At 31.8% G+C, this 20,009-nt stretch overlaps 2 protein-coding genes across 10 annotated transcripts in view; one reads left to right on the top strand and one right to left on the bottom strand.

Moving 5' to 3' along the window:
- Positions 1–20,009, bottom strand: part of LOC132725620 (uncharacterized) — a 61,504-nt gene that overhangs the window by 18,645 nt on the left and 22,850 nt on the right. The gene's annotated exons all lie outside the window — the stretch shown is intronic.
- LOC132725628 (CD209 antigen-like) lies at positions 844–11,759 on the top strand. The gene is made up of 2 exons (XM_060710798.1): positions 844–2,023; positions 9,180–11,759. Exons 1-2 carry the CDS (start codon positions 1,059–1,061, stop codon positions 9,325–9,327), a joined length of 1,113 nt encoding a protein of 370 aa, XP_060566781.1. The 5' UTR covers positions 844–1,058; the 3' UTR covers positions 9,328–11,759.

The raw sequence follows: 20,009 nt of genomic DNA, 5'->3' as shown, positions 1-20,009 counted from the left end.
ATTATAATATTTACAAAATGGGAATTTTCATCGCTATAAGAAATAATTATTACGTCATTGTTATGCAAGCACTTCTAACATTTCTTTTTGTATCGAAAACTAAGAAATAACATAATTTTGCATGCTTATCAGTTTTAATTTGGCCGAGTACCTTTTTGAAAGATACTGATTTTTTTTTGTTTTGTCGTGTTTTTTGTGGGTTTTTTTGTTGGTTTTTTTGCCATTGCAAAACAGGTTTGTTTTAAAATAATATTAAGTTTCAAATAGTTAATACATGGCTGCATCGGAAAGGGGGGACTTAGTATCGATGGAGTGGGGTGTTAAATAGGAGAAATACGGTACGCTTAATGCTACCAGAATATATACACAAAACTATATAATTTTATTTATATAGTATCAATGCAAAATACCGATGATTACATTTCAACTTCTTGATTTCTCGGTTTATCTTCGCGAATTCACAATTTCACCTTCATGAATTCGCGATTTCAACATGCAGAACTTACGAATTCACTTATTCAACTTCACGATTTCAAATTCGTGAAGGTTAAATCTTGATTTCGTAAAGTTGAAATTGAGAAGTTCAAAACAAGAATTCATGAAATGATATCGTGAATTCGTGAAATTGTAATCGTGAATTCATTAAGTAACAAAGTTGAAATCGTATATTTTGATGTTGAAATCGTGAATTCATGAAGTTTAAATCGTAAATTTTATGAAGTTGAAATCATGAATTCGAGAATTCAGTATGTTGAAAACGTAAATTTATGAAGTTTAAATTGTAAATTCACGAAGATGAAATCGGAAATTGAAATGTCCCTACCGGTCTTTCGTACTGTAATTAGTAAATGATAAGAAGAAAATTTATCGTTGATTTTGTATCTTTTGTTTGTTTAACATTCTAGGTAAACGGTGAAATAAACCAATATACAGACAAGTGAGCTCATAGCTGTTTTTCTTCTCAAAAGTGATTTTGATATGTTTAAAAATAGTTATTTCAAGAATTTTTAATTTCAAACGTTACATTGAATTTTCAAGATATTTTTAACGTAAGCGTTATGAAAACGATTATCAATGTAATGGAAAATACAGTGGCAATTTTCTTCTTTATTTTTTTATTTGTTTCTATGATGGATGCAAAAAGGAGAGACAGATTTGATATCATAGAAAAAAGAATTGGTGGTGTAGAAACACGAATAAGTATAGTTGAAACACGAATAAATTCTGACAACGAACTGGCAAAATCATTGCAACAAAACTTCGAGGAGCTTAATAATTCTGTGATAAATTTCAAGGATCAAATGTGTCCCACAATGCATCAACAGACAGGAAAAGAGAAGCAGACTAGTTCTCCAAAACGTGTTGAACTTCTAAAGTCAAGCCGAATACTAGTGTCTTTAGGACTTAATAGGGAAAAACAATGGACAAGAGATCAAGTGGAAAAGCTTACGGGTCAAGTGAATGATCAAACTGATCTGCTAAAAAGGAACTTCTCGGAGCTTAAAAACGAACTCAAAGTTGAAAAAGAAGAATTGGAAAGCAATCTAGAAGTGATAAATGCAAAACTTGATGAAAAAATCCAAACAAAACTGAACAAACTGGACGAAATAATCACAAATAATGTTATAGATATCACCCAAGTGTTTCTAAAGAGTCACACCACAGAGAAGCTGATAAGTACCCAGCAGAGAGAAATAGAAGCTTTAAAAGAAACTCAAGCAAAACTTTTAAATGCTTTAATTTCTACAAAATTGGTAAATTATGATTATACATGTCTATCGGACTGGACAAAATATTCATCGTACTGTTATTTGGTTGTTCATGAGTTAAAAACGTTCAATGAAGCTCGTGCCCATTGTAAGCGACTAGAAGCAACCGTGTCCGACATTGAAAATGAAGCAGAGAATACCTTTATCATGAGGTTTAAAGTGCGTGATTATTTTTATGCATGGATCGGTTATTCTTACGAGAAAGAGGAGGGTACTTGGATATCAGAAAGAACTGGTCAACATGCATCATTCACGTACGTATATTTTGAAAACAATCAAGGTAATGATTGATCCCTCGGAAGCTTTAATGACAAACAATGCATGCAAAATTGCAAACTCGGTTTGAGTGTGTATACCTGCGGGATAATAAAAAGTGAATATACCTCACGCTCCATAAAACTGACTTGAGCAGTACTCAATAATTGATAATTATTTTACTAGTAAAAGTTTACCTTTTACTGTTTTACTTCGTTTACTTCAGTAACGAAACAGTTACATTTGTAGCAAAAATATTTACGATATGATTAATGATATTAAACAGAGTCACGCTATAAACAGCGTACTTATAATGAAATTTCTTGCAGTCAGTCATAGACACGGTATATAAAGGTGATCGCTAATTAGTAGATATTATGCATTAGTGAAGTCAGCTATGGGGAAAATTTTAGTCTTGTTTTTGTTTACTTATTTTGTTCTAACAAAATTACACAGTGATAAAATTACTTTTCTGATCAACATGTCCCCGAGGGTCATGGCATTAAATAAACGTTCAACAAAAGTGATTCTTCAATGGTTAAATATCACATTCTTTTAATTTTCATCATTTTTTATAATTTACCAATAGAATATCGTCTATATTCTAAAGCAGGAAATTATCGAGCGAAATATCCTCGGCTATTATCAATATCAACAGAAAGAACCGAAGTTGCGGTTGAGGAAATAAGGGTATAATAGCATAATTCCTTCAATTACCGTAATGCATTTTCAATCTTTATTAAGTGGTCATTGTATCGACGATATATAGAATATGTTTAACAACAAACACGGATAAGTGTAAACTTGCATTTTGAAAATAATAAAAAGGGGTTGAATTGAAAATCTTAAATCTAGTATACAATCATTTAACCTTTTACCCCATGAGCATATTGCGAAAAATGGCCGTTTTCATTGAAAAGCCTCCTGCAACAAGTTCAAACTGCTATGAAACTTTGAAAAATGCTTCAATACTTGGCACAAATGTTGACTCAACCATAGTCTCTGTAACAGCATGCTCAATCATAAATTTCCTGTTACTTTAGCAACGGGGGACGACTCAAAATTGCGAAAAATCAGTATTTGGCATTATTTTTTCCATCAAAACTAATTTCAAGGTGATGTAACTTCTCAATGAATTGTTATTAGTTACCCTAAGATCGACCGTAGGCCATTTTTAGCCTCTCACATGTCCAAAATTTTCGTGGCGATGAGGGGGATTGCGACCCCCCCCATCAAACCCCCCAAACAGAAGGGGGCACATCCCCCTTCTGGCAACCTCCTGATGTAACATTTGGATAGGAGACGGCGCCGAAAAAGTGGTCACTTTTTTAACAACATTTCTCAAACGAAAAACAGTGTTTGGGGCAAAAATAGGGCATTTCATCACTCTTTGAGGCCTCAAGATGGGGGTCAAAAAGCCGTCGAAACACGCTTATATAAGGGAAAAAGTTAACAAAAAATGGTTAAAAACCTTGGAATTACCCCAAAACTGGTTTTTCAATGTTAACATGTGCCCTAACACCTAATTTTGGTGAAAAATTGTTGTATTTTTGACATTTTTTTTAAATTAATTGTGCCTCAGTCAGTCGGGGAGTATTTCTTTATACTGTAGGCTAGGTGTATTTTGGTAATTTTTAACCCTAATACCTTTTTAGGTGTTTAAACAACACATACTGTCGCGGTATAGATGGATACCGAAAATAAGCTATTTTTGCGAAAACAAGTTCGCGGCTAAGAAAATAATATTTATCCTTGAAATAGTGCATTTATCTGTATTAAAAGATATGTTAATCATATATTTATGCATTCTTTGAATGATTTTACAGCAAATCAAAATTTCAGAATAAAAAAATATCTAAATAAAATGCAGTTTGAGCCAAAAATACATACGTACGAAAAATCACAAATGGCCGTGTAAAGCGAAAATTAGTTCGGGTCTACGAAATTGATATAATTGACGTATTTTTGTTGTTATTAAATTTTTATATAGGTTATGAACCATGTTTACAAATCTTATTTTCGTAGTCGCCTTCTTGGGTTATTTTAGCATGCACAATTTCTATACATTACTGTCATTACTATTTTTGGTAATTAACCATATGGACCGAACAAACGTGTAATATTTCATTACAAAACATTTCATTCTTTATTATTTCATTCACACGAATCATTTAATAACAACAAAATACGTTAAAAAGTTCAATAAAAACTAGTTTCTTTCTCTACCTCTGTTTTTGTCTTCAATTTATTTTAAGTATACCAATCATTTCATTTTTATTTGATAACAAATTTATTTTGCTTGGAGCAGATCTTTCAGTCTTTGTCAAAACAGACAAACATTGTTTACTGAGTACTCAGAATTTCTGGCATTTCTTTGCGAATTTATGCATAAGGTTGTACACCCAGGCGCCCGGGTTCGATTCCTTGCACCGGAACACGCTTTTGTTCTCAAGATTGTTTTCGTCTTCATTTATTAAACAAGCAGCACATACAAAAAACTTAAAAAAATACTAAAAATTGATTACTGCTTCGGATATTCAACTGAAGTTTTGTACATTAGCTGTGACTGTTCACAGCGTCTTCGATGTGCAGCATCAACATTTAACTTGTTATAACTGCAAATAGGCTCTTACTCGGCAGTAATTAGTGTAGCCGCTTTTTCATGAAGAAACCAGTGCTGATAGTGAACAGGGCTGGGAATCAAAACTGCGTCGTATCCTACAAAATGTAAACAAACGCCGCCATCTTGGAACGAAAAACGTATGTTTTTGTTTATAACTCTTTTTGTTGGAAATGACTGAAAACCAGATATATGTATTAACACGCTACACTATTTTCCGCTTCGTTCGGTATATGTTGCTTGCACAACTATTTTGTAAAACAAAAGTTATAGCGAACTTGCATCTCGAAGCGGGGCAGAATTATTATGAAAATGTGTAGATACGACGCAGTTCATATTGCTTTATCTATCGTTTTTTCCTTCAAATCAATTATATATTTGTTTCAGAGTTCACCATAAACTTCGAAATATAATTTTGCATCATTTACTAAAATTTCATTAAAAAGAGATGTTTATTTTCTTAGAAAATAATGATTTTTACGAAATGATACGACGCAGTTGAAAATAAAATATGATACGACGCAGTTGTATTTTTGGCAGTCTTTTCAACAGGGATAGTTTTGGCAAAATATTTCTATTTTATGGGATAATCACTTGCGCTATATAAAAAACCCCAGATCATTTGCGGTGTATAGCAATGTTCTGTTGCTTTTGATTATTTAGAATAAATTGTGTCATGTCCAATATAACATTTAATTTGAAAGTTTACATTGCGGAAGCTACTTTTCAGATAAACATGATCATGTCACCTAATTGATCATAATATCTGAAATAATTTCTTATATTTTCCTGTATGTTCAATATTATCCCTAATTCTTTTTCGCAAAAAAATACAAATATCTATTAACTTGAATTCGTGTTGGCTAGCTACGCTCTAAGTTAACTGTGGTTCTGCATGTTCTTTTTGGTGCTAGGGGGCGTGGACGGTAACTTGCATTTTCCAGTACCGTCCATGAACAGGCTCAATCAAACCGAGCCTGCAACATTTTCAATTTTGCCGTGTTGGGCTTTCTTTAGGGATTCTGCATTTATCTATTTTAGCTTTAATAGGGGCGAGGACCTCAGGTGCGCCTTTGTGCATTATTTCAGGCAAAATATTGCACCTGCAGATTTTGAAACTAGCTTGATAGGTTTTCCACACGAAAGAATAAAAAGTCCCTAGTAGTTTTCGAATTCATAGCAGGTCAATTCAAGTGATTTGAATTCAATAAACATAAACAGCTCGGCCACGGTCGGACACACCTGTCTCATTTGGTTTTTCAACAAAATTTGTTAACGTCAGCTGTACAAATAAGCAGCTTTTTTATTGACTTCTGGCGTGAAGTTTTAAGATTATAAATAATTGAATTAATTATTAAGAGAATAACATTTAATTTTCTTATTTCGGTATGACTAGCAGAGAAATGTTCAATGTAAACAGGGGGTAATCCTCTGTGAAGTCATTTTCTGAAAACCTTTGTTTAAGGTTACAGGCAATTCATTATCAAATAAAAATCACACTTTAGTATGAAGGTATGTTAAGATGCCATGTCTCTAGTCTGTTGAAAATTCGATGCTATAATCTGACCTAAATTTACTGTTCAGTATTGTGAAAACTTCTTCAATACTGTTGAAAGATCATGCCTGTCTATATCTGTATCAAATTTATCGGTGCAAAGCGTAAAATACCTTTGCAAAACGTACACCTTCTTTACAAAATAATCTGTAGTTGTATCATATGTAACTCGATTTTGAAAATTTGAAGATTTTTAATGGAGAAGAATGATACTTAAGTGCAAATATAGAAAATACATTCCGTAGACCTTTCCTCATCGGCGATAAAGAAATGCAATACGACAAAATCAGAGGTAAAGTTCCGCGGCGCTGAACATAAAATGACTAAACGGAACGCATAACGTACTTGCAAAAATATCTTGTAGCTTAACCATTTTTAATATAAATTAAAAAATTAATGTTCAGTTTCAAATAATAAAGCTCATCTGTTCTCACCGATTATTATAAGAAAATGAATACAATAAAATCGGCACGTAAAAGACATAAGTAATAACGGAATTGACGAAAATTATTGCTAATTACAAGTAACAAAGGTAGGCATGCAATTTGCGCATAGCTCTCTTCCGATAGCAAGAGACCTTTTCAAAATTTGTAATTCTTTCTCTTTTTTTAGAAAAAAACAAGGTCATTCCTGATTAATACTAGTACAGGGTCCAGGAGAGGTTACACTGGAATATTGAATTTTGTATCAAAAATAGTAATCACTCCCATTTCGAACTCACGGGAACAATTTTAGAAGCATGCTAAGGCAACACTGGAACACGTTGACATATGGGAGTGCGATCACCTGTTTCAATGTATATTGCATTTGATACAGCTTTTCGGAATTTGTAGATGCTTATGATGGGTACTTAATTTCGACCGAAAAATACAGCCTTAATATAATTGTATTACATTTTCATTTTTATGGAACCAATGAGTGACCTCTGCTTTTACTTAAGTTGTAAACAAGAAATGTTGTTGGACGTAATTAGCATACCTAGCGCATAATTTAAACAGTTTAAAACCAATATGCAGCCTGCAATGAAAATACAGCTGCGTCGTATCATATTTTATGTTCAACTGCGTCGTATCATTTGGTAAAAATCATTATTTTCTTGAAAAATAAACATCTCTTTTTAATGAAAATTTAGTAAATGATGCAAAATTATATTTCGAAGTTCATGGTGAACTCTGAAAACGAGTATATAATTGGTTTGAAGGCGAAACGATAGATTAAGCAATATGAACTGCGTCGTATCCACACAATTTCATAAAAAATCTGCTCCGCTTCGAGTTGCAAGTTCGCTATAACTTTTGTTTTACAAAATAGTTGTGCAAGCAACATATACCGAACGAAGCGGAAAATAGTGTAGCGTGTTAATACATATATCTGGTTTTCAGTCATTTCCAACAAAAAGAGTTATAAACAAAAACATACGTTTTTCGTTCCAAGATGGCGGCGTTTGTTTACATTTTGTAGGATACGACGCAGTTTTGATTTCCAGCCCTGAGTGAAAATTGTGATTGGCATATTTTAATTAGCCAGGTCAGGTGTTTCTTAAAAGGCTGATAACACTGTAGCAATGTGAGAATACATTCAAATTTATTACATAGATAATGCACGTGGATCTCAGCTCGCAGAGACAAATGAGTACACAGTAACTTTTTGATATCCTTTTAACTCTAAGAAAAATGTCAATTATTAATTGCTGACTGTTTATATTTTCTAGAAAAAGTAAGCAAAACATTATTTTGTTTCATATGACAGATATGAATTGCATTAACAATCCTAGGTATTGTTGAAAACTCGTTGTTTTACATGCCAGATTAAGTAATTGGACCCCATCCTTGTTTGTACGTGACTGCTGGGGAAAAATATTAAATAATGTTATGCTTAATTAAAGAGGTGACACTTTCTATATTTTTATCTGATATCGAGTTGTAAGAGCCGATTTGCAGTTATATGGGTAAGAGTTCGATAAGACTCCCTACGGTCGTCTTAATACGAACTCTTACCCATACATAGCTTAGACGTCAAGTATTCTAATATCGGTGTAGTTTCTCACGGTAGCCTTGGAAACTATTGAGCGAATTGTTTCTGTGACAACGAATAAAAACATGTCGAAATCATTTCGCAGAATAAATTGATGTTCTTTCTTTTCTTGAAGTATATTTTTTACGTAATGGCCATTATGCTTTTTCTTAAAAGACTAAAAATATCAAACATTTGCATTATTACTTGTGATGACCTGTTTATCATTATATGTCAAACTGGATATGAACTTTGTTTTGTCATTTAATACGTGATTGTCATCGGAAGTCGCGATATCGATTTATCGTCTATTCTCCGCGGTCGATACGATAATATATACCGACATATGTTTATATATATCGGAGTTAGGAAAATCGATTATCAAAGTTGTAAAATATTAAATTAGCATTTTAGCATAATAAATAAAATTTGATTATAAATATATTGTCGATAGAGTATAATCACGACTTTATACATCTGATACTTCTGATTGCTTTTTTATCCAGTACTCGAGATATACAACACACAAAAATTGTTTTCTTGTGCGTCATACACTAATTGGTCTCGCTATAAAAATGCTCTGTTTTGAAAAGTATAAGCTATGTTCACCTTTATTTTCTCAACCATGCGAAACCATATGATAAATTAGAGAAAATGTTGCCATGTATTAGAAGAAGGAAGCGACAATAGCTTCTAAGTTAAAAGAAGAAAAAAATCGTTCTGATTCAATTCCACATTGTATGTTTTTGATTAGACGTATATTCCATTGTGTGTATGTTCTAAAAAAAATAAGTGTTTAAACCTAGTTGTTAATACAAATATAACACCAATATACATGGATTTTTCTTCTTCATACTAACACACTAGCTAGTCTGTTTGTGAATTTCATGATCAGTATGCAACATCAAACGTGAAAATAAGAAAGAAAAAATATATTTCTATAAGTAAATATTGTTTATATTTTCAGAAATTTTGTAACCGGTCTACTCGATGGAGGTACTCGTGAGAATTGTGCTGTTAATTATATCGGTTCAAGTCTATGGGTTGTCGTTCCATGTTACAAAAGATACCAATTTATTTGTAAAAAAGATGTCCAGATAGATTTAAAGTTGTGAACATCAGTATATATTTTTAATTCAAGGCTGATTGAACCTTTTGGTAATTAAAATGCTTGCTTTATTTACAATATTGTACAGTCATAACTTGTAAGATTGAATTTTATTTTATGCTTTTCAGTGGATTACTGATTTATCCGTGAAAATTATATTTGGTAATTTCACAGTGAAAATTATCAAAATATAATTTCACTTTTTTCAATGACGAAACTACTTTTTTAAGATTTCCCCATGTGGTACCTCAATTTTATTTTTGTTGACAATTCTGACAATGTCAGGCTGTTTAAAGAAAAAGCAAAGCTGAAATTGATAAATACCTTAAACGTCAAAATTACTTAAAAGAAGAAAACTTACTTCTATTCATTCAAATTCCAAACACCAAATTTCGTCTCTAAATTTTTTGTTTCATTTTTACAGTCTGAAAAATACATTCCTTCCACATGCAGACTGCTCTTGATGACATTTGGGCATATTAAAGTATCCTACGAGTAATAACTGCCGTATGCTTTATGAAAAATTGAAAAGCAATGACAGCTACAGCTCGTAGAACAATTAAACCACCCAGCGTTCCGAGCAAGTTCCAAGTCTTCCATTTTCATAGCTGCTTTTTTCATGTTTTCACATCTGTCAACACTTATTTTTTGTCTGTTTCAATCCTCAAATATGTTTTCTTTCTTTTAAAAAGGTGTATGATTAACAATTCCAAATGATATCCCTCTGAATCAAACACAATTATTTTCCTCCCGTGAAATACACAACTTTAAAAAATGGCTGCCGCTTACATTTAACAAAGCCAGGTCTAATATAAATTCGCAGTAAGTAACAGAAATATGGATGGATGGTTGGAATTTTCTCCTACACGAATTGTTTGTTTTTATTATTAAAACAAGCGATCATTCATATTTTTTAAACAAAATAATTAATATCACTGTCATTTAATGTTGACTGTCGGACTTATTTTTCAGCTCAAGACTTCTTGTTTTTAATGAGAAATTCGCACGAAATGGGGCTCTCAATGGGGAAACATATTTTAATATTTATGTTAATATTATGGAAATTTCGTTTAAACTTGTTTTTTAGCATAAAATAAAAAGAAAATTTGTTTGTTTGTTGTGTAAGATGTAATTTTATTTCATCTCGTGAACTTTAAAAACAGTATTCTCACTCGTGGCTACGCCACTCGTGAGAATACTGTTCTTAAAGTCCACTCGATGAAATAAAATTTCATCTTACACACAAACAAACAAATATCCTCTATATAATGCCAGTTTATATCATTGTAAAATTTTAACTTGTATGCCTGAATTTTTGCCTTTGTCTTCTTGGTTCAGTATGACTGAATATGTTGTTTATTTTGATCTAAAAAATCACTTAATTATCAGGTTGAATGATTTGACCTTTACAAAACATCTTTTCATTGGTCTAAATTTATTTATGCATCATATTGGCATTACAATTTTTTATTGGTCGTTTATATCATTGGCGGTAAAATATTTTCTTTCTTTTCTCCTTGACAATATTTGTCATTCTGTATAAGTTGACCATTAGGATCACATGTTTTTTAAATTGAAATTTCCCACCCTACAGTACCCACCCTTTAAACATTTAGATACTTTTTATATGAATGAATAAAAGTATTTGGATATTGGTTCATTCATTGATGTATTTCAGTGTTTAAACTGCAACATGTGTTGTTTGTACTGTAAGTTGAGTGACATTTATGTTGTTATGGTAGAGCTCTATTATGTTGTTGATGTCTTTGCCTGAGACTCATTGAATCTCAGGAAAGGCTAAATCTTGCAAGCTGGTAACGGCCAGTCTTGAAGATTATACTACTAAGGAGATGTTATGGCAATCTCTTAGTAGGTCTTTATGGAGAATATTATATTTGAATTATTATAATTGTATTTGCAAGATGAATAACATAGCATTTTGATTTGATGACTTATGAAAGTCACACATTGATAATTTGATTATATGTGCTTTGTGAATTTGATATATGATTCAAGTGATCCATGGTACACGTATACCTAAATACATTCTTTAACCTGAACTTTGCTTTTGTCTTTTATTATAAATGAAAACTTATAATTATAATTTTCAATTATATTTCTCTTTGATTTGTAATGAGAAAACTTTTTCTTTTTCTACCGTTCGTATTTTGAAAACAGCTCAAGTATTTAATGACATGTACATGTATAGGTTTTATCAATACATAAATCCGGATTGATAAGGTTTAAATTTCATTTCACAAGGCGGCAGCTCATTCCACTTTTCTCAGTGCTTAATAATTATGCAAGTAAAAACAACGTAGAAAAGGGGCATAATTCTGCAATGTATGAATGCATTTAATTTCTTTTTGAATATATAATGTCAAGTTAAAATAACTGCTCATTTGTAACACGCTTTATGGAAATAAAGATATAAAATGATGGTTTAGTTTTGTGTTGTTATTAAAGTATAGAATGAAATACACTCATAATGTTTTGGTGAATTATAAATTTTAGCAACATACATATTGGTTTTATTCTCCATTGAAAGAGTTGATAATAGAACTTGCTTACTACAGAATAAAAAAGTAAAAAATATAATTACAATATCGAAATTTGTATTAACTTTGTCAAAGAGAAAAGAAGTCGAGATATGACTCTCTCTTCGGTTAAGCTGAGGTTCATTTTACATGGAAAACTTGGTATATAAGTTTTCATTATCACGATGTGACGGAGATTATCCGAAAATATTTTATGAAAATTAATGCTCAATTTTGTATTTGATATCATTTTTACCCCTGTGAACCTTTTCGTCAAGGTCCATATTTTAGAGTTTTGCCTCGCAAAATGTAAAAGTAATAGCCTAATTAATAAGGCGTGAACGGTTTGACCCATTTTACATACGTTTTTTTGCCATACTGCCTGGAAAAAGACATCGTTCGTCAAAAAGTTTTCTCGAGGTCTCTTTGACAAGTTTATTATGTTGGAGAATAAAGGTATAAGCACCACGACTGTCCAGCTTTACCTTAGGTGCTTCTTCGTGCATTGTATAAGGCATAACTTGGCACCTTAGTAATACCACCGATTATCCGTAGGCTAGCTGGAAACACTTTCCCCACATGACAGAATCCAAAGTCCCTGGCGGACTTAAACCGACACTGCTGAAGACAAGTGTTATGAAGTAAATGACATTTACCACTGGACCATTGACGCCCCTTCATTAAAGTCCAGTTCTAAAACTAGAACTCCGCGAGTCGGATGTGTCGCCTTGTGAACGGTATAGCTGTCACTTATGTATTCTCTTCTTAAATAAAGGCTTTTTAACAACACCGCTCTTACTATGTACATGTACCTTGAACTTTAGTGTTATTTGAACTCATTGTTACAGCGTTACATCAGGATTAATAAACTTATAAAATATATATATATATAAATACCATTGAAAAATTTTACACTGACAGATCAAATGGAGGACTCTGTGATGGCTTCTTAAGCACTTCTCTTCAGTTAAATGGAAAAAAAACTTACATTATAACGGTAGCAGAATCGTTTGATAGATATTGTTTCCACTTCATCTGTAAGTTTAATGCCGAGATTTGCGTACATATATATTTTAACTTTTTACAGGAAATACCTAGTAACACTTGAGTCCACATGTGTGCTCTTTCGGCTCCTCAGCCTTACACAGAGCAATTCTTTGCCATTTATGTGACTTTTTGTACAGTTTCACGAGGGAATAGTTTGTCAATTTTTTGTTAAAAGAACAATTTTTGTACAAAATGACGCGTAACGTCAGCATTGTTCCAAATGTATGACACTTTCACAAACCAACCATGTGTTTTTATTATTTTGAGTATCGTTTCTGCATGTACTTATTTATCAAAGAATTGAAAACTAGAAATGTGTCATCATGCCACGGATGCCCCCGCTTGCAGCCAAAATTTCAAATGTTATAATAATTAGTGCCAAATTTGTTTGCACAAATTATTTTTTTCATTTTAAGTTCAAAGCCCTTAAAACGTTTCAATGTTAACACAAACCATTTTCATACAATGTTCAAGGCACTGAAATTATTCAGTCTAAACCTTTTGAAATTAGCATATTTCATATTTGTAGCCAAAATAATTGCTACATACATTTCAGTGCTGAAACTGAAAGTTCAAAATTTTTCCAACATTCAAGAAAGATAAGTTTGTCCAAAATCATTGAACCAAGACCAAATTCAAACTTAAACTGCTTATTCCTAAGATGTATCTATATTATTTTCAAAGTGAAAGGGACATAACTCTGCCAAAAAATCATCAAACCATGACCAAATTCAAACTTGACCTGCCCATTACTTTGACATATCCATATGTCAAAGATGAGTTGTTGGGTAGATAATGAACAGAAACTGTAAATTTCATATTATTTTCAAAGTGAAAGGGGCAATACTCTGCCAAAAATCATTGAACCATGACCAAATTCCAACTTGGCCTGGGCATTCCAAAAACATATCCATATGTCAAATTTGAGTTGAATATGTTGTACCGTTGGGGAGATAATAAACAGAAACTGAAAATTTCATATAATTTTCAAAGTGAAAGGGGCATAACTCTGCCAAAAATCATTGAACCATGACCAACTTTGAACTTGACCTGCGCATTCCTGTGACGTATCAATATGTCAAGTTTGAGTTGAATGTGTTGTACCATTGGGAAGATAATGATCGGAAACTGAAAATTTCATATTATTTTCAAAGTGAAAGGGGCATAACTCTGCCAAAAATCATTGAACCATGACCAAATTCGAACTTGACCTGTATTTTCTCACGACATATCCATATGTCACATTTGAGTTGAATGTGGTGTACCGTTGGGCAGATAATATTCAGTTTAAGCGCTTGAGTTTAAACTCTTTATTTTTACACTATACGTCACAGTATTTTTGCAATGACCTGTATATTTGGCTCCTCCTCCTAACAAGTCATTCAATCTCGTTCGCGCATGCTTAGTAGACTGGGTATATAAACCGAGCACGCTTCTGCAAATTCCTTTTCGATCCAGTCTCCGAGCTCCAGAAGCTGCCGTGAACTAACACGGAAAAATATTGGAGAAAAAATTATGTAGCGGTTCTGAACAAACATGGCAATAAGACTTCATTTTTGTGTTTTTTAAAGTAGCCGAAGGTAGAGTTGCTTTTCTTTATTATCTTTAATATTGTGTTAAATTTATATTATCTTACAAACCAATTTTTCAAATTTTATTACGACCACGAGATTTAGACAATCTAGATCTATTACCGATACTGTAGGCTTAAGGGCAGAGAAAGGTCTGAGAAAAAGTGATCCTACTAAAGACATTGTTGATACTATTTTGCAATACTGCAGTAGGTTTATTTAGCCTAATAAAAACAAAAATTATTTGATCACGTCATCACTAGACTTTATGACGTCACAAATACCTTGTGACTAGTGGAGTATACAGTGTAATAAATGCCCTGACAGTATGTTATTGTGTTAATGTTTATAAAGTATTGATAAAGAAACTTTATCTACCCATAAATTATGTTGAATGATTGTCCAGGTAGATCTATCCTTTAATATATTAAACTTTTCACGTAGGGATGCTTCATAATGGTTAGTAATGTCATTCGTAGACATTATAAGTCGTTATACGTTAACCTTGTATTTGTTGTAGACTCAGCATTTTAATTCTGATTTTATTCTACTTCTTTTACAAATTGCTGGGGCCATGCCAAACGACAACCTAACCTGTCACAAGTTTTTCTGGCTGTCAAGGTTTCTTTGAAGAGACTGGTCAACATTATGTTCTAGACAATGGCACCAGAACAGAACACAGAAGTCGGTAGAACCAGCAGAAGTTGTGATGCCTAAATCAAGCTAATTGTTGATACAGATTAACCGATAGACAGGTGACGTCACTGTTTTTAAATACAAATTATAGTTAAAATTTAATCTATGCTGTTTATGACAAAAATGACATTATCAATTAAATACACATATATTCCTTATTACAGAAGAGTTCTTCAAAAATGCAGAATATTAACAAAATGTCGGTATTTAACATAAAATATTCTTAAAAGCAACTGTAAGAAAATGTTTTAAACTTGGGCGGATACCTTGGAGTGATGGAATTTTTTGTAATTTTGCACATTAGTAATTATCTATTACTGTATCAAATAATACGATAGATCTAATTTATATAAAAAAATCTTTCCAGTACTGTCATGTTAAAAATCTCTTCAGTCGAGTACCTTTAAGTTATAAGACATCAAGGACCTTTAATTCAGAAAATGACAATAATAATAAAATATTGGGGGAGACAGGAAAAAGAAAAGTCAATTAATGATTTAAAATGGGAGAACATGTGACTATTGATACACTTACATCTAGTCATCACAATATTATTCTTTAACTTTTTGAACATTTCCCCTGTCTTCCAGAGATGTAAAATTATGTCTATATTACAATACATTCGAGTTAACATGAACTAGATATACGCTCTTGGTTTTGCTCAAAAATATAGTTTAAATCTAGGGAATATGCCTATTTGGATATTAAATCTGCATTCATCCTTTGCGGGAACATTAATTGTAAATAAACATTTGCCATTTTAAAGGGTCGGGTTGCACAATTTTCATTTTCAAAGTCAAGCAATAATTTCTAAAATTTTATAGATATCGTTCAAATCGCAGTAGTTTAAACCTATGACTTTCTGTCATTAGGTTAGGATTTTGGTTTTCTTACATTATAACATGTGACGTTTAGTTAAGTATTTACATATTAAGTGACTGAAATCGACGCCGAAAACTAAGCCATCCGAATTCCTCAGCATAATTTGCACAAATTCATGGTCTTGAGTGTGAGCATCAGTTTTGAGTTTTATTACTAAATGCAAAAACAAAAGTAATAATAATTATTATAATATTAATAATAATAAGAATGACAATAATGATGCAATGGTATGGATGCTATTGCTCAACGGTTTCGTCGTATCAATTTTAATGAGTTAAGGTTAAATAAGTTTTTGAATTTTATATTAAAGGCGATCATTCGGTAATTAACGGCATGGCTTATGGGGAGAATAGCATTTCTTGAGAAATTTTCTTTTAAGAATTCGTACCAAGTGGAATTGTTGCATGTATACATCTGTTAGGAAACGATGTGAAAAATAATATAATTAATACTGCTGAGAAATATGAAATTGTCATATAGACAAAATATATGGATCCATGAAGAATAAATGAACGTGTGATGAAATTTGCTTTCATCTAATATTTGTTTATCTTAAAAAAAAATAAAAAAAAAATAATAATAATAATAAATATATGTTCAATACAGAATACTATTGCTGATTCAATGACACGTTTTCAATGGTCAAGGTTATTTCGGGAATAGCCATTATGGCTATTCCCGGATTAACCACAACAGGCATCTAGGCTTCCCTCCAATACCATTAAAGATCCTGTTTCATATTTTGTTCATGGTTTTATTTCATAAATATGATGCTCAAATTAAGATCTGTCAATATTGTAAGTTCCAATAATTATTATTTATAACGATATTACCTAATTTAACATTTCATGTAAATAAAGGGAGGTAATTAGAAATGTATTTCCTATAATAAAGTCAAATTTTCCAATAAGAAATGAATGCATATAATTTATTGATTGAATATAATATGCACAAATGTTTGCAGTACACATTTTACATATTCTTCAATGTTTGGAAATTGTTTTATTTGCATAATTATATAGTATATATAATACATATATAATTTTTTGCAAGTGTGGTATACACTCAGTAACAATATCAATTACAAAACATACAGGATCTTTAAGCATTTCTTCAGATATTCAACCGGAAGTAGAAAGATTAGTTAATTATCAATTAGTTCGTCACCCTCGGGCTACAGAAAATCTGGAATTGAGTGATATGTTTATTTTCGGTTCTGTTTTAATATAGCCACCCTCAGTCTTACATAAACTGATATAAATGGCATACCTGCTTTTGTAACAATACGCACGTCACAAACGTTGTTGCATTTGCCTCAATTACCTAATGTAAACTATAAAGCCTTGTTTATAATACAAAGCAATTCATTGTGTGACAGTAGCATATCGAGGTTGAAGAATACTAGTTTGGACTAGAAATTAAACGTAAACTTACTTAGAAAATCTAATGAATTACTTAAGAAATATTTATGCCTTCAGTTTGAAGAAATTCTCTACTTTTCGTCACGTGTTACTGACAATGTCCAAATTTCCATCTTGAAACAACTTACTAAAAAGTACATGTTCGGCTATAATGATATATTTATTAATTAACTATAGGCAAAATGTCCGTTTTTTAACCGCACACAAATGATCTAGATTCTAGAGTGTATTGGTACGTTTAATAGCATCGCTTAAACGACAAAATAGAAAAGGAAACGTATTGATGATATACAATTGTATCTTTAATAGATATCCCATTACAAATGATAAAGCTTCAATGGCTGTACTTTCATGCCATTTAATTTAAAACAGCATGCCTCCAGATTCATGCAAATTTTCATGAAAATTAAAAAAAAAAAAATTCATGTTGGATACAGCACTTACAACCTATGTAATTCAGCAAAATGAAAGAAGTCAAAATATGCAAAATAACCCTCATTGCGTTAGTAACGCAGTAGAAATATGGTGGAAAATACTGCAAAACATATTGCATATTATAAAGATATTACTTCAGTTTTGAATCTTTTATTGTTCTTATAAATCAAGTACTTCTTTTGTTTGATTTTCTTGAAATATTTTGATTTCATCTGGGGGAGTGCAGCTTTAATGTAAATTGCATTAAATTTATAAGCATATGTTTTTTAATAACATTAAACCCAACTCATTCAGAATAGGCTATGTATCCAGTTGTACATGTAGTTAAGTAAAAGGTAGATAGCCGTCAAATATTCGTTCAACTGGTATGATTCTTGTACAATATATGTTTATAGTAGTATTTTAAGTGAACTTGATAACAGGGTGTTTCTAACTAAGGAAGACAAGGTAGATAGCCGTCAAATATTCGTTCAACTCGTATGATTCTTGTACAATATATGTTTATAGTAGTATTTTAAGTGAACTTGATAACAGGGTGTTTCTAACTAAGGAAGACCCTGCTTTCAAAATTATAAAGAGAAACAAAAGGTTCTGCCAATTGCCCGTAATGATATATTGGGCCGGCAGTCCGCCTTTGGGTTTAAATTTGCAGTGTCTATAATAAATATAATTATGGGTGCAGTTTACCCACATTTAAATGTATTTGTGATACCGTCGACGGATTACAATGAAGTTATTTAACTTCTATATCACCCTGGAAAAAAAAAAAAAAAAAAAAAAAAAAATCATAATGGGTGCAGTTTACCCAGATATATTTTATAATGGGTGCAGTTTACCCAGATATATTTCTATCAGATTATCATATTGAACATGGGTGCAGTTTACCCAGATATATTTTGTTATGGGTGCAGTTTACCCAGATATATTTTTATCATGGGTGTAGTTTACCCAGATTTATTTCTATTATCATATGGGTGCAGTTTACCCAGATTTATTTCTATCAGATTGAACATGGGTGCAGTTTACCCAGACTTATTGCAATTTTGGGTGCAGTTTACCCGGATAAATTTTTATTATGGGTGCAGTTTACCCAGTTATATTTCCTAATTTTGAACATATATGGGTGCAAATTACACAAGGATATTCATGGAATTTTGAACATTTATAGCTGCATTTCCCCAAATACAATAATGTAATTTTGTACATTTATTGGTGAATTTTGGCCAAGTATTGGTACATTTTTCATTGCAGATAATTCACGTAAAAATTACCAATTAAAAATAATATGTTATTAAATTGTATCGTTGTGAAGAACAAATTCGTTATAACAATAACATGTTTAAAAATAGGTTTTCCCAATTCCTTGCATGGTTGGTTGGCTCATCTCTAGTAAAGACACTTTTCATTAGTTTTTGTGTGGCATGTGCTCTTGTATGTGAAGTTTTTGTGTGACATGTGCATTTCATTTCATAGAGCCTACAATTTAGTATCTTCTTATTTAAATCTACCTGCATATTTGCTTGAACATTACGGTGTGATTCAAATGGGTTCTTCTTCGTCAGCGACTGCTGATGAAGAAGAAACTTTCTTTTAAGCCTAGATAAATACAAATTTTCCTATGGTTGTGCAACATCTTTCCAAGCACTTAATTAATTCAGTCTCAGATTCTTATAGATATATGGCTGTTCTCTTTGGTGGAACGTATCTATAGTGACATACAAAATAGTACAAACTTTATTAGAAATAGGGATTGTTGATAAAGTCTTAAAGCCCCATGATCTTTTTGAGTACATGGTGCCATTAACTCCTGTCTGGTCACAATACTACGTTAATTAATTAAATTTCGTTCGTGGTGTATGCTTAAACACACCAGTATCTGCAATTAAATCGTCATGACTGAGTCATTTATTTTGGTTTATGTTAGCCCGCTGTTGGCGGAAGGCTCTCTCAATTCTTCGAGACCCTTTTGGCGAAAATCTAACATAAAATTACAGGTTTTTGCAATCGATGACGAAGCAAAACCTATTTTATAATATTCTATTTTATAAAGGGTCAAACTCTATTAACTTTATGTTACTTAATGACCAGTCATGACGGAAA

This window comes from Ruditapes philippinarum, unplaced genomic scaffold, assembly GCF_026571515.1.
Source record: "Ruditapes philippinarum isolate M1 unplaced genomic scaffold, ASM2657151v2 ctg311_1_1_1_1, whole genome shotgun sequence".
Taxonomy (NCBI): domain Eukaryota; kingdom Metazoa; phylum Mollusca; class Bivalvia; order Venerida; family Veneridae; genus Ruditapes; species Ruditapes philippinarum.
The sequence above is the reverse complement of the archived record's forward strand: the minus strand, read 5'-3'. Positions and strand labels throughout refer to the sequence as shown.

What these genes read in the sequence shown, in the direction of transcription:
- LOC132725628 (XM_060710798.1), top strand. Translation starts at nt 1,059, where the DNA reads ATGAAAACGATTATCAATGTAATGGAAAATACAGTGGCAATTTTCTTC. An exon ending in GGTCAACATGCATCATTCAC is followed by an intron (nt 2,024 to 9,179) that starts GTACGTATATTT and finishes TTATATTTTCAG; the next exon opens with AAATTTTGTAACCGGTCTAC.